This window comes from Sesamum indicum, linkage group LG11 (genome assembly GCF_000512975.1).
Source record: "Sesamum indicum cultivar Zhongzhi No. 13 linkage group LG11, S_indicum_v1.0, whole genome shotgun sequence".
NCBI lineage: Eukaryota > Viridiplantae > Streptophyta > Magnoliopsida > Lamiales > Pedaliaceae > Sesamum > Sesamum indicum.
In genome coordinates this window covers 4,682,983-4,709,515 of record NC_026155.1, presented here as the reverse complement: position 1 = coordinate 4,709,515, position 26,533 = coordinate 4,682,983, and the positions used below count along the sequence as shown (strand labels likewise).

General features: G+C 36.2%; 1 protein-coding gene and 1 long non-coding RNA gene across 2 annotated transcripts; one reads left to right on the top strand and one right to left on the bottom strand.

Annotated features, from left to right (window-relative positions):
- On the top strand, positions 1-3,516 carry LOC105173352 (probable LRR receptor-like serine/threonine-protein kinase At5g10290). The gene is made up of 4 exons (XM_011095057.2): positions 1-711; positions 1,392-1,652; positions 1,778-2,632; positions 2,756-3,516. The coding sequence occupies exons 1-4, from the start codon at positions 264-266 to the stop codon at positions 3,235-3,237; spliced, it is 2,046 nt and encodes a 681-aa protein (XP_011093359.1). The 5' UTR covers positions 1-263; the 3' UTR covers positions 3,238-3,516.
- On the bottom strand, positions 5,542-26,098 carry LOC105173351. Its single transcript, XR_848736.2, has 3 exons — positions 25,930-26,098; positions 15,138-15,196; positions 5,542-6,044 (listed from the first exon to the last, which is right to left on the bottom strand). It is a non-coding gene; the product is annotated as an uncharacterized LOC105173351 (long non-coding RNA).

The window sequence follows — 26,533 nt, the reverse complement described above, 5'->3', positions numbered from 1 at the left end:
TCTCTCCACACCACAGTAATGACACACACAATACACGCACAGAAGAGTGTCTTAGTGACTTTATTTGAGCCAAAAAAGAAGCAATCTTTGCCAAGAAACACACACATTACACACACACCCTCTCTCTCTCTCTTTCTCTCATAGACAAGAGAGAGAACAGTGGAAACATTTTGAACTAAGAAGACCAAATTTTGCAGCAGACTACTCTATAGCAAAGGAGATAGCTTTCTACCAAGAACAGCTTTCCCATTTCAAGTCCAAGAATGGCTGTCCTCTCACTTCCCACATTCTTCTTCTTCACACTGCTCCTCCCATTTCTGCCATTCACACTCTCTCAATCATCAAAAACCAACATTTCTTTGTCTCTTCTCATGGCAATCAAGTCCTCATTAGACCCTGAAAACCGCCTTCTTTCTTCATGGTCAGTCAATGCTACTGACCCATGCAGTGGCTCCTTTGAAGGGATTGCCTGCAATGAGTATGGCCAAGTGGTCAACATTTCATTGCAAGGCAAAGGGCTATCTGGTCAAATACCACCTGAGATTGGTCAGCTCAAGAGTTTGTCTGGGTTGTACTTGCACTTCAATAAGCTTCATGGGCTTGTACCTAAAGAGCTTGCTAACTTGACTGAGCTCTCTGATTTGTACCTCAATGTCAATAACCTCTCTGGTGATATACCCCCTGAGATTGGTGATATGTCTAATCTGCAAGGTGAGTTTCTTGGTCTTCCTTTTTGCTTGAAATCCTAAAACTAAGGAAAACAAAAAGAAAGAAAAAGAATGTCTTTGGGCTTATTCTGCTGCAAAAGCCATCCCTTTCTTCTGTCGGTGGATATTTGCATTGTTATTAAGCCCAAAACACAAACATGGTTTTCTGTTACTTCTTATCTTTTAGCTTGGTGAGGGGGGGGATGGAATCTTGGTCATCAGATCTGTTTCTGCTAACTTGCTTGAAATAAATTCCTTTGTTCTTTTTGTTTTTATTTTCTCCTTGTTTTGAGCTTGTGTTTTGTGGAAATGGGGTGGTCTCAAGTTCATTCACAGTTGCAACTTTAGCTTTTGTGGGAAATTTTTATGTTGCTTTCCAGAGGTATAGGGACTATTTGTGGAACTTCTTAAATTTGCTATGCTAATATATCTCTTGATCATGAACGATGACCTTTTCTAGACATAGAAAATACAAATGAAAAGTTAAAAGTTCTGATTCTTTTTGTAGCTCATGTTGAGTTCTGGCACATAGCTGCCTGCCATTTAGTAAAAAGATGCTTCATTGAGACAATTGCATGAACAGCACTGATCTTCATTTTCATATAGCTTAGGAGATAATCATGTTCTGCTTTATGTATTTACCTATGGTGATTCAGCTTCAATTATGGTTTTTTCTGTTTCCAGTCATGCAACTATGTTACAACAAGTTAACTGGAAACATTCCCACTCAGTTTGGCTCTCTAAAGAAGCTAAATGTTCTTGCTCTCCAGTCCAACCAGTTGACTGGTGCAATTCCTGCAAGTCTGGGGGGATTAATGATGTTAACAAGGCTGGATTTGAGTTATAATCACCTTTTTGGTTCAATCCCACTTAAATTGGCTGGGTTACCAATGCTCAAAGTTCTCGACATCCGAAATAATACTCTCTCTGGCAATGTCCCTCTAGGTACTTACTTTTCCTTCATTTGATCTGTCAAATTATCTTTTATGGTTTCAATTGACACGATTATGATGAATGGTGAAAATGTTATTTGATGATCTTGTTTCCTTTTTGTGGTTGCTGAAATGAAGCCTTGAAGAGACTGGATGAAGGTTTCCAGTATGAGAACAACACAGGATTATGCGGGATCGGTTTTCCTCCTCTGCAAATTTGCTCTGCTTCTGGTAAAAATTCCAATAAACCAGAGCCATTTGGACCAGGCACTAGTCATCTGCCTTCTAAAGATATTCCTGAGTCGGCGAATGTCGAACAAAATGGAGTGAACAAGTCCAGAAAACCTCAACCTGCTGTTGTGGTTGGGATTCTTGGACTTATTGTTGCTTTTGCAGTTGTGGGACTTTTTACGTTTTCATGGTATCGCCGGCAGAAGCAAAAAATCGGAAGTACATTTGATTCTAGTGATAGTCGACTGAGTACCGACCAGTCTAGAGAGGTTTGCAGGAGAAGTGCATCTCCTCTTATCAGTCTGGAGTATTCCAACGGCTGGGATCCTCTGGCAAAGCGCCAAGACGTCAACAGTTTCTCGCAGGAGGTTCTTGAGAGCCACATGTTCAATTTGGATGAAGTGGAATCTGCAACCCAATACTTCTCTGACATGAACTTACTGGGAAAGGGTAGTTTCTTGGCTACCTACAAGGGGGTATTAAGAGACGGATCCTTCGTTGCAGTTAAGTGCATTTTGAAGATTAGCTGTAAGTCTGACGAATCTGAATTCCTTAAGGGCTTGAAACTTTTGACCTCGTTGAAACATGAGAACCTTCTAAGGTTGAGAGGTTTCTGTTGTTCCAAGGGTAGAGGAGAGTGCTTTCTCATCTATGACTTTGTTCCAAATGGGAATTTGTTACAATACCTTGATCTTAAGGAAGGCAAAAGGAATGTTCTTGATTGGCCTATCAGAAAATCTATCATCAGAGGAATTGCCAAAGGTCAGTGAAGATATTTAAACATTTAACTGCAGTCATTAAGGCACTTCCAAGAATTGCTTCTTTTGGTACAATTAAGATGTTTAACATGTATGATTGACTCCATTGTTTTGTGGTTCTTGCCAGGAATTGAATATCTGCATGGAAGCCAGAAAAACAAGCCTACATTAGTCCACCGGAACATATCAGCTGAAAAAGTACTTATCGACCAACACTACAACCCACTGCTCTCAGATTCCGGCCTACACAAACTATTAGCAGACGACATCGTCTTCTCAACACTCAAGGGTAGTGCTGCAATGGGTTACCTTGCTCCTGAGTACACAACCACCGGCCGCTTCACTGAAAAGAGCGACGTTTATGCCTTTGGAATGATCATATTCCAAATCTTATCGGGCAAAAGTAGAATCACTCAGTTAAATTGTCATGGGGCCGAAATATCCAGATTCGAAGACTTCATAGATGCAAATCTTGCAGGGAAGTTCAACGAATCTGAGGCAGCTAGGCTAGGAGAAGTTGCTCTTCTTTGCACTCACGAGTCTCCCAACCACAGGCCCAACATCGGGACTGTGATGCAAGAACTGAATGACATTATGTCCAACTCTTGATGGAATTCTTGACAAGATTTCTGAACTGCACTAGGGAAGATAGGTCTGCTACTAATTTCTTACTGGTGGCCAAGTACGTAACCGTTTTGATATCTGAAGGATATATGCTCCCTCTTTAGTAATATGTAGGAAAGAAACTTTAGAGAGATCTTCATTTGCACATGAAAATCTAGGCATGTGTCTGAGTGAGTTGCCTCGACTCACACGACCGATCTCGTTGTAGCTGTAATTTGTACTCGTTTTGTCGTATATGATTCGCAGGCTTCTTCGTTGATGAAAGATCATTTTTCTGCTACAGGTCTGGAGTTAGTGAAATATAAGCTGATTGACTCTGGAGAGCCCCCAGCCTATATATGGTTCATCACATAACATGTCCCAAATGGAACATCATAATATGAAGTTTCTAGACAATTACAGGAACAAGAAATGTCTGAGAAAATGGTAATCAGAAATCTAGGACACAATGTCTGAGAAATTGGTTACTAGAAATCTGTTTGCTCCAATTAGCCAAGTGATGAAGAGCTATGCTTTGAGTTTGGCAATCTGTAGGCCTCATTGAGTAGCCATTGGAGACCATAAGCTCTTTCACTTGATTGCAACCAGAACTGGTCTTTTGGAGTTATTACAAAAAAGGTCACACACATGTTTCTGTTATTTGGAACATGAGCCTCAATCGTAACATAATTTATTAGATGAAATTTAGGGTAGATTACAACATTTTCTTATCAACTTTGGCATAATTATGAATATCTTTTATTGTTTAAAAAATTATAAACATCCCCTCAAATGAAAATAATTTTGTAGCTCTTAAACGTTGAGGTGTACATTATTAATTTGCCCCTACCAAAATTTTCTAAGAAAATACATATATTTGAAAAAAATACAAAAAAGAAATTCAGGGTGGGTAATAAATAATCCGCAAAGAATATTAGTCTGTGATAATATTTTTTGAAACATCTAAGAAATATATAAAATTATTATTAATAATTCAAAATATCATTTTGATCAGTTTACCATAAAAATTGGATAGAAATTTAATAGTGGCTAATAGAATGAGCTCGTTGTAATAAGGAAAAAATGACGAAAAAGTATTTATAGTATTTATAATTATTCAAATAATGAAAAATATTTTTAATTATATTAAATTTAAGGAAAAGATTGCTGTAATTATGTCAAATTTACCCTAAAAATTATAGGTAAATTTTTGGAAACAAGTATGGAATTATTGGCTTCTTGTGGAAAAAATATTACATATATGTAAGAGCATAGGCAGGAATCCTAGGCAAGCTACTTCATAGTCTCTGCAGTCTTGTCTTTTGTTGCCTGTGAATGTTATTTGTCCTTATTTTGGCGTTGATGTGTTTCCTTTTTCACTTTCTTGGCATTTTCTTCAAAGGTTTTTCATTTTTCTGCAATGAATAGAAAAGGGAAGAACAGAGTATAGAGCAAACTGCAATTTTGGGCAAAATGTTACATAGTAGTATTTGGTTTCACTTTTCGTCCATATCTGATATGGTTGAAATATAGTAAATATTTGCCTTGATTTATTTTGAAAGTTTTGGTGTTGTTTTGAGATATTTTAAAATAGTGGCTCATTTATTTTTGGTCGAAATAAGTCTAACTAATTATAGGCATATTCATACATATATATACATATATATATAAAAGAGATATGATTCGACAATGAACAGTAGTTTTTGTCTCCCACTAAACAATATCAAACATATCATACTTGTTTTATATTATCTCTAAAAATAAATCCAAACATACACACTATCTCTAACATATAGTTATTTATTTTTGTTTTTCTCTCTCTATCTCCACAGAACACACTAAAACATGTTAAAAATAAAACCAAATATAGTGTTAACTTTGCAGTAGAGATGGCAATGGGGCCGGGACAGTGGGGGCCCGATTCGCGGGGGGTGGGTACAAAAGTTGGTGGGGTTGGGCCGGGCTGGCACGAACAAAATGAAATTCGGTCGAGGACCAACTTGGACCCGTCCCATTATATTTTTAGATATTCTTTTATATGTTTATATATTTATGTATGATATTAGTTATTAAGAATTATGGTATTAAATATAAATTCTTAAATAATTTTGTACATATTCAACTTTATATAAGAAATACAAAAAATAGAATTCTTTGTAAATATATAATTTATTTTAGATAAAAAACCTATTACTTTTGGAAGAACTTACTCGCCTGCAACTTGACGACTTTGAACATCGACCTGTCGTTGCAGTCCCACCAGTAAGACAACTACAAATTTTACATATTCAAAAATTATAAATGTTAGATAAAAAAATATAAGTGTTACTTAAAATTAAATATTATTCTTATCCTTACATTATTAAATCAGAATAATTGGTGCTCCTGTGGGATTCGGATATATTCCCCCAAGGAAGCGAATTTTGACTGTAGCATGGATCGCAGTGTGAAAATTTCGATCGGATTGAAAAAATAAATAAATATTAAAAATAATAAATATTAAAATATTATAAAATAATTTAATAAATAAATATTACGGACATATGTCGCATCCCAGAGGCTGATATACTGCCTCTGGGTGGCTGGTAGCAGTGGCGGCGCATCCCATAACCTGACCGGGGCCTGTGAATTGCTTGGCCACACCGCAGGTGATCCTGCTGTGGTGGTATCTGTAGGAATTGGCAACGACACGGCTACAGGCTTCGGTCCACACCACCAACAGGAGGAGAATTGGTAGGGGCGCTACACGTTCACGACCACGGCCCTGTCCACAACCTTGTTCCAGAGGAGGCGGATCACCGATAGTCATGGATCTACAATTTAAAAAATATTAATATTAAAAATTTGCATTAAGGTCCAATTTTGTTCTAAAATAATATTAAGGTTCATTTTTTCCTAATTATCCTAAAATGCATAATTTTTCTAAAAATTGCATTAAGATTCAAATTTTGCCTAAAAATTGCATTAAGGCCGAAGTTTTTCCTAAACTTACATATTAAGGTCTAATTTTTTCCTAATAATGGAATTAGGCTCAAAATTTTTCCTAAAATTACATTAAGGTCTATTTTTGCCTAATTCTCTTAAAATGCATAATTTTCCTAAAAATTGCATAAAGCTCCAATTTTTTTTCCTAAAAGTTGCATTAAGGTCTAACATTTTTTCCCTAAAAATGGCATAAAGGTCCACATCTTTCCTAAAATTACATTAGGGTCCAGTTTTGGCTAATTCTCCTAAAATGCATAGTTTTCCTAAAAATTGAATAAAGCTCCAAAATTTTCCTAAAAATTGCATTAAGGTTGAAATTTATCCTAAACTTACATATTAAGGTCCATCTTTTTTTTCCCTAAAAATGGCACTAAGGTCCAAATATTTCCTAAATTACAGTAAGGTTCAATTTTTTTTTTATAATTGCAAAAATTACATAAAATAAGTATTTTTACAGAATTTTTTTAAAAATCACCAAAAAATTATAGAATTTAAAAAAAAAATAGAAAATTATGAAAATTTTAAAATTACACAAAAATTTAGATATTTTAAAAATTATAGAAAATTATTAGAATTTTTTAAAATAACAAAAAATTATTAAAATAACAAAAAATCATGAAAAGTTTTAAAGACTTCACAAATATATTAAAAATTTCTAAAATTATAGAAAATTATATTTTTTTAAAAAATTACAATTTTTTTTAAAATCACAGTCTAATTTTAAGAATTTCAGAAATTTAAGAAGAACTTTAAAATTACCAAAAATTTTGAAAAATTTTAAAAATTACAGCAACTTTTTAAAAATTTTAAAAATTACTAAGTATTTTAAAAAAATGACAGAAAATTTTAATTTTTTCTAAAACTATTAAAATTTTTGGAAATGTATTAAAAATTTACAAAATTACAGAGAATTATAAAAAAAATTATAGGAATTACATAAAATTTTTAAATAGATACATTTTAAAAAAATTACATACATTTAAGATAATCCATACAAATCAAAATACTTAGTATTTTATGAAAAAAAATAAATGGATGGAGGACTTAGGTGGCTAGTGCGGCGGTGGGGAAGAATCTGTTAAGTACCCCTTATATATATATATATACATATATTTGTAACGTCCATGATCGTTCCAAAAGCCGATATAGAAGGTATTACAATGTGTGAAAAGTCGTGTCTAAAGGAATTCCAATCATATAACCATGTAAAAAGCCATTACAAAGAGAGCTATAAAATATAATGTTTGTACTTAACTTAAACGAATATAGTTCTTACAAAGGGTCTTCCAAATTAAAAAAAATGTCGTCGTTTTGGTCCTGGCATTCATAAAGCTGTTAAAAAGGGTACTATTTTTCACTAAAATGTAAAAATAAAAAAAATTCGTACTGAACAATTCAATATTGTAGAAAAGTAACCATTATATGGAATAATACAATTGATATACATAGAAAAAAAATTACAGTTGATATTGATATATATTTACAGTATGCAATAAATTTTTATATTCATAAATATTAGTATTATATTGATGTAACTATCATTTTGTATTGTTGAACTGCATGGGTTAATTGGGCCGTCAAAATTCAGATCAAGTCGTTATATATGATCATACTTACAGTAGAATACATTTGCCAAAACTTTAGCCTTATTGGGTATACGGATGTCAAGATATCATATCTAGAACATAAGAGTAATCATTCAAGACGGTGCATCATTGAATTGTGCCATATGATTTTAAATCATATAATTTGATATGATCTAATAGACACATCCTTATATATATATTTAAATTTAGTATGACTCGGGTGCCCGGATATTATGATATCATAATTACAAATATAAATATTTTAAATAGGATAAGTGTTGTAACAACTTTTTAAACAATTCTACAATTTCAAAATAGTACCAGTTCTGGAACAGTTATTAACGGCCATTTAAAATAAATGGATCCCACCAATTTTTTTTATTTTTCCATTATTAATATTACGTGGACCGGCTTTTGTAACGGCCAAGTTAATATTTGGCCATTACAAAAGTTCATTTCACCTCATGTTTCTAGATGGAGCCAAAAGTTTCCCGGCATACATTGTAATGGCCTTTGTAACCGTCTTTTTAATAATTGGCCGTTCTAAATATATAATTTTTTTTTTAAAAATATACACTTTTTTAATAAATTATTGCAAAATTGAAACATGTCATTACAAAACACTAAATTATGTAGCCTCATATTCATCAATATTGTAGTCCTCGAAGCTATCTTCATCATCCTCATCATCTTCATTATCAGTTTGGACATGTTGCGTCAATGATATACCTGCACCTTGCTGTTGTGCAATCGAAAGATCAAAAAAAATTTGTATACCATCCGGATCATAGAGATCGTACGTCTAATTATCCGTATCCTTCAGGGACTGGTATGACTTCTCCGCTGATATGCAATATCAGTCCATCGAGACTCATTAACTACTCTCCGACCTTGATTTTGCAAACAACCATCCAATTTGCTTTGTCTCTCTTCATACTTGGGTACTCAGTGTAGTACACTTATACTGCTTGTTGTGCCAATATGAACGATTCATCCTTTTGGTACACCTTTTTAAAGTTTACATCAACGAGGTGATAACGAAGGTGTACCTTCATGCTTCTTATTGGACCGACTCAATGACACTTGAATAGAATGGTGTGCAAGTTTGGAATAAGTGGGTATGTCAATTGAATGATCTCTTTGATTATCCTATAGAAGTCGGCGTCCTGATCTGTATACGATGAACTTTCTACACACACCCCATAATTTATGGTTGAATTGCCATTGCTGTGATATTCAGTGTGGAAATTATAACCATTCACAAAGTAACAATTGAACATCGTAACCTATGCACTGGACCTCAATAATGACACTTTAGGGCTTGTGTTCTGTGTAGTTTAACTCGGGAATAAACCTACACGTTCATATATTATACAATATTTTATGTAGCACAACAATCATTTGTATACTAAAAAATGCATAAACTTACACGTCTTTTGAACCAATTCTTGAAATCAGTCGATACTAGTTGTTCGAATAGTGTTGCTGGTACAGTTCATTCAAGAACTATCTATTTGGAAATTCAGTTAATATATAAATACATATATACACTTAACATGTATATTAAAATTGCGAAGTTGAAAAATAACAACTTACTCATAATATGGCGTGACTACTTCGCAGTTGGTCAGCATATATGTCTCAAATTATGTGGCATTCTGATCCACTGAGTCATCTTTTCTTTAGGCCCCTGGCTCGGCCAAGGTGGTTGAAAATAGACATTTGGATTCTGTGTTCGTTGCTCGTGAGATCATCTTTTATACGAGGCATGCTTCGTTATGATAGACATCTGACTTAAGATAGTGTGAAGAGAATAATCCGATTTCTTTGACAATATATGCCTCGACAATGGATGCCCGACATGTGCTTAGTTCTTCACCTTTTTCTTCAAGTCACGTAGGAGCCTTTTAAAGGGGTACATCCACCTGTATTGCACTGGCCCCTATGCGAGCCTCATATGGCAGGTGAACAATGAAATGCTCTATTGAGTTGAAGAATGCTGGAGGAAATATCTTCCCAAGGTTGCACATTATGACGGGACACTATGTTCTAACTCACGTAGCTTGGTGAAATCAAGCATGGTCGAGTATATGCTCTGAAATAAAAGACTCACCTCAATTAATGTACTTCATACATGCTCGAAAAGCATCTCACGAAAGGCAACTAAGATCAATTTCTACATGAATACGTGACAGTCGTGGCCCTTCATGCCGTGCATCCTCAACTCCTCATGTCGACCCAGCAGGCAATGTTAGACGTGTATCCATCGGGAAACTTAAAACCACAAATCCATTCACATATCCTCCTCTCTGCTCCTTTGTAAGGGTGTAGACCGCTTAGGCATAGCATTCGATCTCTATTCATCCAACTCCAACTTTGGCCGATAACAGATGTTCTTCAAGTCCTTCTGTGCATTCAAATTATCCTTCGTCTTTTCCTTTATGTTCATCATGGTGTTGAATATATTGTCAAATACATTTTTTTCAATGTGCATGTCATCAAGGTTGTGTCGGATCAGATGCGTTGCCCAGTATTGAAGATCCTAAAAGATGCTTTTCTTTGTCCACTTGTGCTCGCTACCATAGCCGGAAGGGTATTTCAACGGTATTTCAACTATAGGATTGTCAGCAACCCAATCGCGAATCTGCTCTCCTGTCAGCCTTAGACATACAACCTGATATTCCACATAATTCTTTGTGAAGAATTTCTTGTTCCTTCGGTAGGGATGGCGTTCAAGGAGAAACTGTCTTGTTGGAATGGGTGACCAAAAGCCAATTGGATTGGCAGTTTTGAGAACCATTCAAGCAATCTTTATTTAAGCGATGTTGCCCCGATGAATATGGTAAGAGTTTGTCATCAGTGCACGTATGTATTGTGCTTACCAAATTACATCAAGAACTGCTTGGACGTCACAACAGATGCCCACAACCACTTTAACAACCGTGCAATAGTTGGACTACGCATTGGATGGCGAAAATAAAACCAACTATTTAGGGTTGGGTTTGAAATGTTCCAAGTTGAAGACCTTGAGATTGGGCATCGAGAGTCCTACTGAAACTTGCATTAAGAGTCACATTCATTTGATGAGTGACGTGTTCCATCGGCAACAGACGTAGGACGTCTATGCGATCTTGATGGGTCGATTGGCTAGGTGTCGAATCGACTGAACTGACTCACGAGGATCGTCATATGGAATTCTTGGAGGCTTGGTCGGTATAACTTGAGTCCCCGGCTCTGATAGTACGGGAGTAGTCCTCAGACTTGAGGAATCATGGCAGTCACTAGCATGCAATAACTGTATCTTAGATTTGTGCGAGAGGTGATCGTGTCTCAAACATAGTCATCATAAGCCTTGTCTAGTGCAGTCGGAGTGGATGGTGAATTCCAAGAAGATGATCCGTCCCCTATTAAAATATGACAGAGGTATCTCCTATGCACTTGGAGATACGTTAACGCTCTATAAAGCTGTGGCCACAGTCATTGGTCGAATAGGAAAAAGAGGTTCCTTTATCGAGCAATTTGGCATAACACGATCTCATTAAGCATATACGCCTACTCTAGGATGGGAATCGATACCCAATTCCATGCCCTAGACTAAAGCTGGGAGGCGGTAGGCGGAAGGACCGTACCGTATGAACTCGGGAGCCTAAAAGTTCACACGGAAATTTGCCTAGTCTCTAGTGCCATGGACCGTTGCTAAACGGACACCCATGAAGGGCTTTCTTGATCGAGGATTAATCGAGAATTATTAATTAAATTGGATTTAATTACTAATAGTATTGAACACTAGCCTAAGTCTAGCTGAAAGGTGAACCTAAAGAGTAAAACACAAATCACCAAGAAGAAACGAGGAATTAATTGAGATATTATTTCATAAGAAATTGGATTACTTATATATGAGAGAGATCCATTGGATGGATAAGGCCAAGGATAAATTAATTGGATTAATTTATATTGGGCTTGCCCTTATTATTTAATAAGTTGGACTTGTGAATTAATAAAGACTTTTTGGGCTCATATATTTAATTGGATTAAATATATGATGGACTTAATTAAGTGGACTTTAATTAAGATTTATTGGGTCTTGTAAAATTAATTAAAATCAGCCCAAGCCCATTAATTAAGTTGGTGGAAATTGTTAGAAAATGAAATTATTAACTAGCAAAATCACTTTTGGAAAGTGCCATGTTAGTCATCCTTTATTTGGAATAAAAGATTTAATTACCTTATGGATGGTTAAATGAACCTAGACATATTTTAATACATCCATTCAAGGTATATATATGTGTATTAGTTATTTAGAATAACTAATGAATGAATGAATACACATACACAAAAATAATTTCCTACTCTCTAATTCTCCACTTGGCCACCCCTCTTCCTCTCATACACACTTGGTCTGTTTTCTCCCTAATTTTCTTTTAGCAGAGAGAATTGAGGGATCCCAAATTCCAATGTGGTGTGGACGCAACTTTATAGGGCTTCTATGTTGACGTCTTGAGTGAACGGATCAAACGAAGGTGGTTCGAAGTAAATCAAAGAAAGAGGTAATTCTTGATTTATGTTTAGTACATCTCATATTTTGTTCAACTATTAGCCCTGTTAATTTTATTGTCGTTTATTTATTAACTACATCGAACGCCCGAAAACTCCAAGGTGCACCCTTTGAAATTATGATTCTATTGCGTTTCCGTTTCAATTTACGCATTTTATTATCGCTGCTTCCACTTTTGCGTTCCCTGGATGATTCACTCGCTGCTCGTGGTGCTTTCATGTCTGTCGCAGTCAAAGTAACACGTCTTCCTACTGTGCTGTAGATAGAATGCCTGTATGTCATCCATATAAATCGAGCACTCCATAATACTGGTGGTACTCCACCCAAACGCAATCCCATAGGCAGGTAAATCATTCATTGTCCACATTAACGCCGCTGGTATAATGAATGCCTTGTCTGTGGCATTTTCATACTTGAACACCCACTTGCAACAATTGTCATAATCCTTCGATCAAAGGTTCCATGTACACACCGATGAGATATTTCGGATTAGAAGGGTCAGGGATCACCATCGTAAGAAATATGTACTTAGAATTGATGTACATACCCGGGTGGAGATTGTATGGTGTAATGATAATGGGCCAGCATGAATAAGTACGAACGTACTGGCCGTGCAGCGCATAACCGTCTATTCAAAGGTCCAGTCGAACATTACACGGTTCTTTTGCAAAATCGGGATGTCCTGCTAAAATGCTTCTAAGCCTCTGCGTCGAAAGGATGATACATTAAGCCCTCCTCGGTCTGATGTGTGGCATACCACGTCATGTGCTCCACAGTTGCTGTCGAAGCATACAACCTTTGCAGATGGGGGTAAGCGAGAGGTACCTAAGAACTGCATACGGGGACTTCTTGCAGCGGGGGTCATGCTTCCACGTTGCCTTGTATGTAGCGTCTCCACAAAATTTGCAGTATTTCAAATCGACATCGTCCTTCTAGTACAACATGCAATCATTTTTACACGCATCAATCTTCTGAACGCGTAAACCTAAATCTTTTATCAACTTCTTCGTACTATAGTAAACTCCCGGCAGGGTGTGACGAGAGGGGGGCAATGTTTTATTAGCCTATTGGGATGTTCGATCGTATGATCAATTAGAAATATTTCCGTCCGCCATGATATTCACCAACTCAGCAATAGATGCTAATTGAGCTCCGGTGAAACCGTTCCACAATAGTTGGTCGGCAGCATCGTAAAATCGGTTTGCCAATCCTGACACAGAACTATAGGGGCCACTATCGTAATAATATGAACTAGGACCGATACTAATAGGTAGGACTTTATATCATCATCAGGCACACCATTGTGGTAAGAAGAAAAATAACTCGGCCCTGCTGCACCAAAAATCATCCTCTACCCCAATCCATCTGTTGTTCATCAACCCAGTGAGAATAATTACTGTTTTCGTAAAGTAAAGATCCAGAAAAAGGTTCACGAATACCATCAATATCTACTGGAGGGGCAGCAATGAAGGCAATAATAAATACAGAAGTTGCGGTCAATAAGGTAGGGATCATCAAAATACCAAACCATCCTGCAAGGAGGGAATGGAGCAAGGGCGCTATTGCTCTAATACCGAGCCGAGCATTCCTGAGTTTATGAAGGAATGCAGTAAGGCTCTACTGATCTTACCCCTATAGACTCTGAGCTATGAGTTAGGAGCTCAATGTTGGAGTTAGTAGCTCTGAGTTATGAGCTAGTCTTTTGAGTTATTGAGCTATTGAGTTCCTGCTTAAAGAGCTTTATCTGTCCTATAAGAGTCTTCTCAGCTGCCTTATAGATAGCTAAAGAGCCCCAAGCATCTTCTAGGACTTTATGAGCCGGTGGACCACTAACGATTTCCTTCTTGATCAATCACAACTGCAGCATTGTCATCATATCATACTGCTGTCACGTTTAAGTTCTTTACAGGTACGAACAATTATAGCTCAGACTATTTCTGATTTTTCTAAGGGTATATTTGGTACTGCTTCTTTGATCACAGCAACAATAACATCTACCAATATGAGCATATCGAAGATTATTAGCTCATATGATTCTAATAGTAGGTATACAATCCACTATACAAAATGTTTTATGAATTTAGAATAGAGGGGTAAGGGAAGGGGTTTGTTGTTGAGAACTCTAAAATTGGAAACGAAGTGGCTTAGAGAAATACTTTTTGTCGATAACCTCAGACCAATCAATCAAATATTGATTAATATGTAATCGATCGAACACTATTTGAAAACGATTCTTCTGCTCAGAAACGAAATGTTCCAAATGTTACCCTCCTCATGAGCAATTGAGGTTCGGTCTTCCTGCACTGGAGGGGCAGTTACAGCATAAAAGTACTCTTGCACCCTCTCCTTACCATGCGATATCCAATTATAATATTCTGGCATAAACCCCCTTATACAAGTGATAACTGACATCGTCGGGTGTTTTGAATTTTGTGTTTTGCACTTTCAGTAAGGACACCTAATTTTGCCTCCATACATATGTCCACACTGACACTTAGTTCATTCTATGAAAGTTTTAACCCCATCCTCAAACTCCGGTATAAGACCTGCCCTCCCTTGGAGGTTCCTATCTTACATCCATCTCCTCAGTTGTCGTAACATGATGATATATCACTGCATATTCATACATATATATATAATTACATAATTCGACCTATAAATTTATAAATATTACATTACACTAATTAAGAATACATAACATATAAGATCAAAAAATCATAAAACTGAAATAAGTAAACTACAATTTAATTAACAAAAAGGGTTAAATTAGTCATTGTTACCTGGTCAACAAACTCAATAGATCAACAGTTTCCATTCCAAAAGTTAAGCAATAATCTACCTAATCAAGTGTATATGCACAAAAATCAGAGAGATATTGAGAATTTATTTGTTTAGTAAGCAATTCTACAACAAATGAAATGTAAAGAAAACAACTTGCAACACACATTTATATAAGCTTTTTTGTACAGGCTATTGTAACGGCCTTCTGAACGAAAAATAGAGCCTTCGAAAAGTAGCCGTTAAAAAATGTATCCGTTAATGCACAAGATTGGAACAGATTTTGTAATACTATCTGGTAAAAGAAGCTGTCCATATTCACGCGGTTTTTGTAGCACCTTTTCAACATACACTTTCTCGCAGCTTTTCTCATGGTCATTCTAACAGCTTCACATTCTTCCCGTGAGCCGTTACAAATATTTCACATCATTACAAAAACCATATGAAAATAGTAACAGACAAATATAGGTAATGTGTTTTGTAACCTCTAACATTATGCAAAAAGATGGTCGTCCCCTGACTTTATAAAGCAGTCATAAAATTTTATTCTGCACTAGTAAATCTATCTCAGATAAATTTTACATCAAATTCCATCAAGTCATCACTACAGTATATACACATAGGTTTATATACCAAAAATAAGTTGGTACATCTTCTAACTCTAGATCTACTCCACTTGCATTGCAAGTACAATCGTGTCCCCTATCGATTCTACCGGCTTGTCCTTACTAACTATTGGGTCAACATGTGGCTCATAACAAATCATCCTTCAATCCCTAGACTCATCTCAGTAACCTATACCTGCTCTAATACTACCCAAATGTGACACCCCTTCCGTAACCACATTCAATTCCCATAACAAACTCATATTCATCTCAATAAGATAAATCATCTTTCATTAATATTTATATAAACCTCAAATGTATAAAATAGTACAATAAAATTTTGGTATAACATTATTGTATCTATGAAACTAGAGCTCCCGACTTAAGATGGCACTGCTGACCCACCTATACGGCTAACAAACTACCTTATGATCTATCTCCTGAAAAAAACATTGCAAATTTTATTGGTTGCCAACTCAGTAAGTATTATCTAATTAGCCCATATATATACACATATATAGGCACATATAACATAAAATCAAATTTCATTCCACGACCACAATCAACCAATATTCTTTTTATAGTCACGAAGTTGCAATTTCAATACCATTTAATGGATACTTGTCACACAATTGCATGAAATCATGAATTAATAATGCCAATAGTCAAGCGAAATCAATATCAGAATCAAATACTATTCACAACATGATCGTATATCATTAAAGTTTAATTCTCTTAAGTATTAATTATCTCCTTTGGACCCCGCTTAGCCTAACTGAATCATATTCAATAGTTTTGCTAGCTCTCATCATCTCAGTCAATGTCATACAATCAACAACACAGAATACTCATCGTATGTGATATTCCACACTGGCTAAGTGTATAGCAATCCCAGCATAGGACATCACATAGGTCATGGCACCCCCACACCATCCCAGTGTGTAGCTAACAACATAGGATATTTCTCGCTACCCGAAATATCTTGGTACCCTTTGCACCACGGTACCTAGCTATATATTCATTTTTCTCATATCATATATCGCATCATCATGACAACATAGACAGCTTGTCATCAATCACATCACATCATCGTAAACCATTGAATATGCCCCAGATTAGGTAAACTATCTTTTCATATCAATAATCCATTCATGTTTTAACTCCATAATTCAACTCCGTTCGATATTTATCTTAGTGTATCATCTGTACAATGACTACTTCATAATTTAACTTCAGTTAATCACTAAATAGAAACGTATCCCAATCATTTACGACAACTCCATCATTCAATTTCATTCAAAAACGAAATCAATCAATTAGAAGAATGTTACAATCAATCTCCATAATTCAACTTTATTCACCATATGTATCACACAATCATAGATAAAAAACATAACAACTATTTCGTGAGACAACCATATAATTCAGTTAGGCGTAATTGCAAAAATAGTCCTATAAGTAAGGGGGAGTGGCGTTCTTGGTCGCGTAACTATAGGACTGGAAATTTTAGTCCAGTAAGTTTCAAAAAGTTCGCAATTTCAGTCCTCCGCACAAATTTGGCCAATTTTTGGACAATTTTACCCGTTTCTAGCTTTAAAATGTGCAGTTTAGTCCAGTCTCAATCATTTTTCATTCTAATGCATATTTTCCACTCATTCTCGCGTAGAATGGTATCAGAGCCTAGGTTTATTGAAGAAATATATAATTGTATTATATTTTGATATTATTTATCCCCTAATGGAGGAGACTTTCCAAGAGAAAATGGAACCGAACAAAAGTTTGAGTTATTCTGAAAACAGGGAATATTTCCAGATTCTGAAAATACAAAGAAGAGAATTTCTCATGGAAATTCTTGACAAATGTGACAACGGTCCCAAGAGGATTGATCCAAAACTTCTCATGCCAGAAGAAAAACAAGAGTGGCTGAGAAATTTTGAAGTCCGACAAGTACTACCAGGAAATACAGTGAGACGTATACATTCCACTGAAGTTCATGGTAGAATCCCAGCCAGGAGAAACGGAACGGGTAAATTCCTGCATAATTTCAGTGCTAAAAATTATGACTGATTGGAAAGAACTCGAGCCGGATACATCAAAGATCTCCCAAGATCTGAGAGAGATACAAAAGACGGTTCAAGACTATGGACATAGGTTAATACATATACCTATGAAAATAGAATCCTTGAGCCAAAAGGTGGACGAGGTCCTTAAGATCCTTCCCGATCTACACAAGGGTCGTATAGATCTGAAGGCAGAAATTATAGATCTGAAGAGAAATCAACCAGAGAGCCCTGACAGGAGCGAATCAGGGACGCCTTTGGGAGATCCACACTAATGCCACTCCAACGTTAGTGGGAACCAAGCTAAAGGAAAATTCAGGAAGAAATCCAAAAAGAGTGCCGGAGAATACACCTTGGGCAAGGACTATGCTCTAGCCCTTACATCCATATGGCGTTATACTGAACCTGGATATTATCGATTTCCGAAATACCGAGAAATTGATAGACGAATGGGTTGCAGCCATCAAGATAGCAGCAACTACCTTAGAACTCGACAAAGAAAACTTCATAAAGCTTGCGGAATTGAGCTTAGAGGGATCGATAAAGATCGGATGGGATAATACCCCAGAAGATAGCAAAGCCAACATTCTTGCCGGAGACTCAAAAGGTGCGATAGCAGACCGGCTAGGAAGACTTATCAAGATACACTTCATCGGAGATAGATATTTCGAAGGAAGTAGAGCAGAAAAGGCTAGAGAATATGCACATGCGCTCTTCAGCCTTGAACTTAGAAGTGTTTGCGCAGTAGATGAATACATCTATTGGTTTCGCAAGTACTTTTTCCAGAGTGGAGTAGCAACGGAAGTAGCAGCTCCAATGTTCTTCACAAAGATATGCAGTCCATGGAGGGAAATGTTGATCCAATGAAGGACAACTCAGTGGCGCGAAGAATGTCTTTCCTTAAAGACAAACTGAAGGATTGGTGTTATCAAGCATCCATCCAAAAGAATATGAAAAGACTGAGAGGTAAAATCAAACGAACCCCTCTCTGTTGTGATAACAATGATTTTCTAACTATTATAGGAGAATCAAGTGAGCCAAGGAAAAGGAGGAAGCATAATAGTGACTCCTACCCTAGGAGTTTCAGAAGAACCTTTTCCCGACGGAGATCATGGTGGTCCAAGTTCAAAGCCAGAACATATAAATTTGGATAGAGAACAGGACCAGCAAGGGTTTCATACCAAGGATCTAGACGAACAGATGCAAGATCCACTAGAAGAACCCCTACAAGAAGAACTTTCAGACGGGCCCATACCCGAGCCAATGAAAGTTTTAAAGACTGCAATTGCTGGACTTGCGGAGCAAAATGACATATATCTCCCGACTGCCCGTGCAAACGTGGTGAATTGAGAAAATTTGAAGCCACGGATGATATCCTAGATGTAGTATACTAGGGCGATTTGGTACCTATCTATCAATTCGAAGATCTTCATTCAGACAAAAGCGTCTGTGAAGAGGAAATAGAGACTGATTCAGATGGATCTTCAACCGAGTCAGAATAATTACAACGAGGGAGATAGGCTTCAAACTTCTGAAAGCCTATCAGGATTCTTTTCTAGAATGACGGTGTCAAACAAAACCATGGAAAGAATCATACGACATGATTCCAACCTCAGCCCATACGATGGATTTAGGATTGGAGAATTGGGGAAAGTCCTAAACCAGATAGGACTGAAACAAAGGAAGCATCACATAATCTACAAAGTAAGTTCAGGTGAGTTTGCTATACCCATGGAACTTACTGGTAATATGATGGAAGTGCAGTTAATTCCTAAAGAAGAAATTCTTGAAGAATTGAGTAAGCTTAGAGAATAAGTAGCTATTACTATGAAATGGATCCATATAGGGACTATTGAAGTAGTAATAAAAGCAACTTTTAAAGAAGGAATTGATTCAGAAATACATTTATTGATAATGGATAGAAGAATCAATAACTTAAGAGATGGTTGTCTTGGAACAATGATAGGAAATTTGTATGCAGGAAAATTGATGTTTGACATTCATCTTAGGATTGCATACAACCTAGCAGACCAAGATTTCAGTAGAGTCTTAACCCTTCATCAAGATTTTAAAAGAAAAGATCTAATGAAAGAAGGAAATAGACCGTATTCTATAACCTATAGACTTGCATATGCCCTTTCCAATACCCATCATTCAAATTTGTTTCTTAGGAATGAGTGTATTGAGATTCCTAAAATTTTCAAGGAGTGCGCTAAAAGGTAATGACACCAGACCCTATTAGGATACCTAGAATAGGTGGTGTTGATATTATTATAAAAGATCACCCAGTCTTAGATCGGACACTTAGCTCTAGGACTGAGTTTAGTAGTCGGATGTCATTTTCGGAAGATAAGATTATAGGCTACAAAGGAAAGGAGAAAGAGTTATTAAAAGCTTTAACTCCTCAAGAGATTAGGGTAGATAACGTAAAACTTAGATGCCCCGAAGGATGGAAAGAAATACAAGTTATATTTGACATCACTGAGAAAGAGAATTATTTTCCTTGTGATGACTCATATCATTTGCAGCAACTTGTTGTTGGAAAATATGAGGGTATGCTAGAAATAGCAGGCCATAAAATTTTAGTAGCAGGTGTTGCAGGACGAGAAAATGGGAGTATGACTTTGGGGTTAAGTTTCCTCGAATATCATAAACCATGGGGAAGAAAAGGTAACGGAATGGAATTCAGTCTTGATGGTGTTACTATAAGGATTGAATGACGAGTCCCTTTTCCATATACATATATGTTGGTATTTTGTATGATCAATATAAGACAGAATATTTTGCAGCTTATATTGATTCAGGATCAGAAATTTGCACGGCAAAACCTGGAGTTTTTCCTAAGGAAGTAAGGGAAACCTTACCCGTTATCGCAGGAAGGGATTTTTCGCAAAAAATCCTGATACTCAATAAGGGAATACGAGAAGCCAAAATCATGATTGGAGGAGCATTTGGATCACCATGGTTTAGGGTAAAAATACCTCCTATATATTTTCATGATACAGGTGCCGATATCTTGCTAGGTAACAATTTCATTCAACCATTTGTAAGATATATGCAGGATAATTAGAGGAATCTGTTAATCTTTACTACTAATTGTGATAGTGAGATACAGGTGTTGCGAAGAGAAAAGTCATTTAATAGGATAATGCCAATAAAATTTCGCAGCAAATGTGGTGATTTTGATGCCAGATTAACTCATCTAGAAATGCAGGATAAGATGAAATTTGGTAAGGTCCTTTTGTCTTTCAGGCAGTAGGGACTCGTAGACAGCGATAGCTTCTATAAGGAATCGGAGGAGGAAATTCTGAACTTTAAAGAAGCACTACTGAACATAAAATCACTAGACATCAGCGAAGAAAGCAGGCGTTCTCTTGAGAATGTCAAGAGGCTTATTCAGAGGAACTTCAGTGAAAATCCTCTGGCTTGGTGGAATAGGAACAAAATTGAAGCTACTATGAAGATCAAAGATGAGTGCAAATACGAGTATGTTCGATACAAACCTATCCAGATGAGCATGGAGGATAAGAAGGATATGCAGATGATAATCAAAGAGCATATCAGTCTTGGACTCATTGAAACCGGAGTCTCTACCTACAGTAGCCCTGGATTTCTGGTAAGAAACCATGGTGAAATAAAGAGAGGTAAACCCAGGTTGGTTATTAACTATAAAGGTATTAATAAGATATTAGAATTTGATGGTTATTACATTCCTAGTAGAGAACACTTAATTGATTGCATTAAAGGAGCAAAAGTGTTTTATAGATTCGATTGCAAATCTGGGTTTTATCAGATTAAGATGGAGACTGAATCAAAGAAATTTACTACATTCTCCACACCATAGGGACAATATATTTGGAATGTGCTCCAATGGGTTTAGCTAATGCGCCCCAGATATTTCAAAGAAAAATGGATAATCTTTTCAAAGATTATTTTGAGTTCCATTTTGTCTATATTGACGACATACTAATTGTATCCAAAAATATGAAAGAACATATTAAACATCTTGAAATATTTTCAGATGCATGCTATAGAGAAGGATTAGTACTTTATGAAAATAAAGCCACTATTGCAGTTAATAAGATTGAATTTTTAGGAATCCTTATTGATGAAACAGGGATTGAGTTGCAGGATCATATTATGGAGAAAATCCGCAATTTTCCAGATGTACTCAAAGACAAGAAGCAATTGCAAAGCTTCTTGGGAGCTGTTAATTTTGCAGGAATCTTCATTAAGGATCTCGCAAGATACAGAAAGGATTTCCAACCACTTTTGAAAGAAACGGAGAGTTTAAAGTGGAAATGGGAAGAAATCCACACCAAAAGGGTTCGTGAGCTAAAACAAGTTTGTAGTAACCTTCCAAAGCTTGCTATACCACAAGATGGGGATGAATTGGTAGTCTACACAGACACCAATGACTACAGATGGGCAACGGTGCTCATGAAGAAGACGACTACAGGGGAAGAACCCTGTAGATATACCGGAGGGTTGTTCTCAGAACAACAAGCCAAAGTTTGGTACATAAACGAGAAAGAATTCTTTGCCGTTTGAAAGGCTTTCAAGAAATGGCCTTTATTTTTACTTGCTAAAGAATTCACTTTAAAAGTTGATAATACTAATATCAAAGCTTTCTTAAAGAATAAATTAGAGTAAAAAAATAGAGAAAGCTCGTATTATCAGATGGCAAGCTGAATGCCAATATTATTGTTATAATATTGTCGTTATAAAATCTCATGAAAATATTCTTGCAGATTTCCTGACGAGAGATGGAGGCATCTGAAGCAAACTCCATCATGTTGAGACTCAGGCACCTTCGGGAAAACCTCGAGAAGCTTGACAGAAAGTTCGGATAGGTAGCGGTAAACGCCCAAGTTGCCGGACAAATTCAAAGAGCCGATCTAGACATTGTCCAGGTCGCAATAAGGAGTTCCTTATTAGCATCCACCTCACTATGGAACGACTTAAGAGAACCAATTCGGAAGGCATCACCTTCGGGGATGACTCACGAGTTGAGGGAGCATGACCCAAAACATGCTTTTAGAGTACAGGGCTCTACACCTGTAGCGTCGGATTCAAGTACCGATTGCATAAGGCCATCACCAGACTCTGGTGAAACAGCAACAATTGAATCACAGGAAGTGCAATTCCTGTAGGTTCAAGTCAACCCAGCACCTCTGGAGTTAAAGAGGGAGAGATTAGCCTTAGGCCAATGACAGGCACCTCTAAGGCTGATACTAACGAATTAATATCTTCTTCTACTTGGCAGGATTATCAGCGTATGTGGGAAAAATTAATTTCCCACAAAGGAGTCAACCCAGGCAAGACCATTATCAAAACATCCGGAAAATATAACAGAGTCTGGATGTTAGAAGGGTCTAAACCAGAAGATGTCAGAGAATGGTATGATTTTGGAGCTCTTACTTCAGTTCATACCAAGTTTTCCGAAAATTTCAAAACTTCCGGAGTGGATTAGTGGGACGGTCTTTCATTCATGGCAAAACAACCCCCACTTGAAGAGAGGCGATGTTCCGGAAATAAAATTTGTTTCAGTAGCTCGAGAAACTGCAGGAAAGGGGTCTCAGCCAGCATTCCATTTCATGAAGCTGCAGAGACCAGATATGGTAGCTTTCAACAAAATCAAAGCTGCCTCAGGAGAAGCTCCCTTGGTATCAGCCATTAGTAAAGATAGTATCTTTACCAGGAGAGCTTGGGGACTATGGGTCTGTCTCACAGAGATGGATAAAGTCAAGTATCCATTCAAGATTTTCTCAAACAAAGTGAATGGATCATTCCTGTTAAATTCCATGACAGGAAAAAGCACGGAATTTGTCGAAAGCTTATTCGGAAAAAAGAGGATGTTAATCTGGGAAAATAAGCTGCCAGCAACCGAAGCCACAAGGATGAAGACGTGCATCATGTTGCATGTTGGGCAATGGCATAACCATCTGTGCCCTTGCTGCGAGAAACAAGAAAAGCCCCTGTTCGGGACAAAGATTCGGGTCACGAAAAATAAACCCGAACCAGACCAAGACAAGGGAGAGAGAAAAATTTTTACCAAGAGAGGTAAAAGTTAAACAATGTACAAGGTCGAAAGGATAAGACTGTCGATAGAAAACAACAAAAGCCAACAGTCAAAACAAGGAAGACAGTTGGAAAGGATGGGGCGATGACGTATGCAATGACGCCATTTGAAAAAGACAAGATGATGACGGAAGCAATGACGTCATCAAAAATTAAGTTGGAGTCCGAGTTTGAAGTCCGCGGACACCTATAAATAATGAGGTAATGAAGTAGAAGGGGATCATCAGAAAAAACTTCTCCTACTCTTCAAAGCATTATAGATCTGAGTCTTTTAATCTTCTGTAATATTTTAAATTTTCAGTTTATGGGGATTTCCCCAACAAGTCAAATCCTCTACACCATGAGAGGCTAAAACAGTTGTCTCCTCCAACGGAGGAATAATATCTATGTAATATTTCCTATATTTCTTCAATAAAAAGTTAGGCTTCTGTTCAACTTGTTTATCCAAAACTTTATTAAGTCCCATATTGGAGTCCCTTTCACGCACTAAGGTAGGAAACGAAATAGGGCTGTGCTATTTGTTGCTGAAGGAGCCAAGTACTTGCGAACCATCTACTGCGGTAGTGTGGTTGGAAGATGTCCGTAAAACCGAGGACTTGGAATACCCGGGAACAAGGCGGTCGAAAAAAGGTATGAATTTATGAGGGCTTAGTTTATTTCGGAAGCATGTTGGGCCAAACTTGAAGCATGATAGGGGCTAAGGTTCATTTTTCACTAGAAGGGCAAAATGGTCCTAAAATGGGCTGAAGGACCAAAATTGCCACCGCGAAAGTTAGAGGAACAAATTTTCCATACCCCTATACATACAGGACGAAAAATGCAATTATATAGATAAGTACAGGACAATTTCTGATCAAGTTCACACATAGATAAGTAAATACATATATATATAGATCCAATTAACTATACTTACCTCACTTTCTCAACTATTTAACTAGTATAATATCGTGTTGCGTTTTGAACGTTGATCTTGTGTCCTATAATAAATTATAAAATATTATAATCATGGGGTCAATAATATTATAGTTTTTCATAAAGCATTTGATTATATTTGTACACTTCTCACTAATCTCTAAATATCTCCTTCTACAAACATTAGATTTTTCTTCCGATTTTATCTACTAAGGTAGACTTGATTATCTCTCCATCAGTATATATGTGGATGTATTAAAACCAATGCTTATATTTTTAAATGTTACTCTTACCGCCCCTAAATCTATACTCCTCACACTACGGGCATTGATCACTAATTAAATCATAACTTTATTTATGATCATTAACTTTAAAAACTGTTTTAATATAATATACTAGACAAAATAAGCTTTCTAATGGTGTATAATTTGTATTTTAAATCCTGAGAATTAATTTATTAAAATCTATCTTTGTCATCTACTTAAATCTCCTTGACAAAATCTCTGTCTTAACTTGTAAATTTTCCTCAGACAGAAATACAATTGATAAGGTTCAACTTTTACATCATATATTTTCATGTGTCTCTAGTTTCAATTACAATAAGAATCACACAAATTGGATGCATATATAATTAGTTATTCAAGTTCTAATACAACCTAGTTAATTTAGACTGCAACAGATTCAGATCTATTGTTTTAAAATTCTCTAGAAACTGATAGACTCTTGCAAAAATCACCATATTTTCTGAATATAATCTTCTCTATGTCTAGTTTCATTTTACAAAAAGATCATGCAGATTGAACCAGTATATCTCAACTTAAAAGGTTTTAAATGCACTTTGTCTGATTTTCAATAGAAATAGAGCAACAGAATGTTTGTTTTGATCTTTACCTGTTAAACGACCGATTAGCTTCCGCTAAACTATAAAGTTTTAATAGACATCGTATGGGTTGCACAGAAGCAAGAATCACCAAATATGGACCGGAATATCTCAAGATAATCACGATTTACAGAAGCTATTTGAAAACAGAGCCTATGCTAATGTCTTCCTTCCATCTTTATTAGTGTATCTTCCTCAATTCCAATTCACACCCAACTCCTGCACGAATTTGATCAAGAAGATGAAAAAAACTTACCTAATCTGTTGTAGAAATTTTGTTGATCTTAATCATAATGGAAGATAACACCAAAATCTCTCCTCCTCTCCTCCCTTCTCTTCCCTTCTCTTCTTTCTCTTTCTTTTCTTTTCTTCTCCTCTTTGCACCGACTCTCTCTCTTGTTTTCTTCTATTTTCTGTTTTTTTTGTTTTATTCTTTTCCACTTTTTCTCCTCTCACCACGTCCTCTCTCTTTTGTTTTCTTCTCCCTTATTCTAAGGATATCTATATATATATATGTAGTTAAATATCGCTATATATAAGTTAGTAGATATGTGTATGTATATATATATGTATATTGATATAGTATTAGATATATATATAATTGATAATGATGTAACGAGTCTTTACACCTTGTCCTAATTCCACCACCTCATCCCTTTTTTCATCTTATATGTATTTTGTTTTACTAATTTTAGTGTATAAGATGTAGATATACATATATTAAAAGAAGATTGCATTTTGTTCTACCTTATCTTTATAATTCTACACTTTTAATACCACAATTTCTATTGTTTAAATTTTCACTCTCCTCTAAGAATTTATCATGCGAAATAAATTTTCACTTAAACACCAAAAATTAC

Bases quoted from the DNA above. Each gene is read 5' to 3' on its own strand.
- LOC105173352 (XM_011095057.2), top strand. From the start codon at position 264: ATGGCTGTCCTCTCACTTCCCACATTCTTCTTCTTCACACTGCTCCTC. The intron at 712-1,391 runs GTGAGTTTCTTG...TTCTGTTTCCAG, and splicing joins TGATATGTCTAATCTGCAAG to TCATGCAACTATGTTACAAC. The intron at 1,653-1,777 runs GTACTTACTTTT...GCTGAAATGAAG, and splicing joins CTCTGGCAATGTCCCTCTAG to CCTTGAAGAGACTGGATGAA.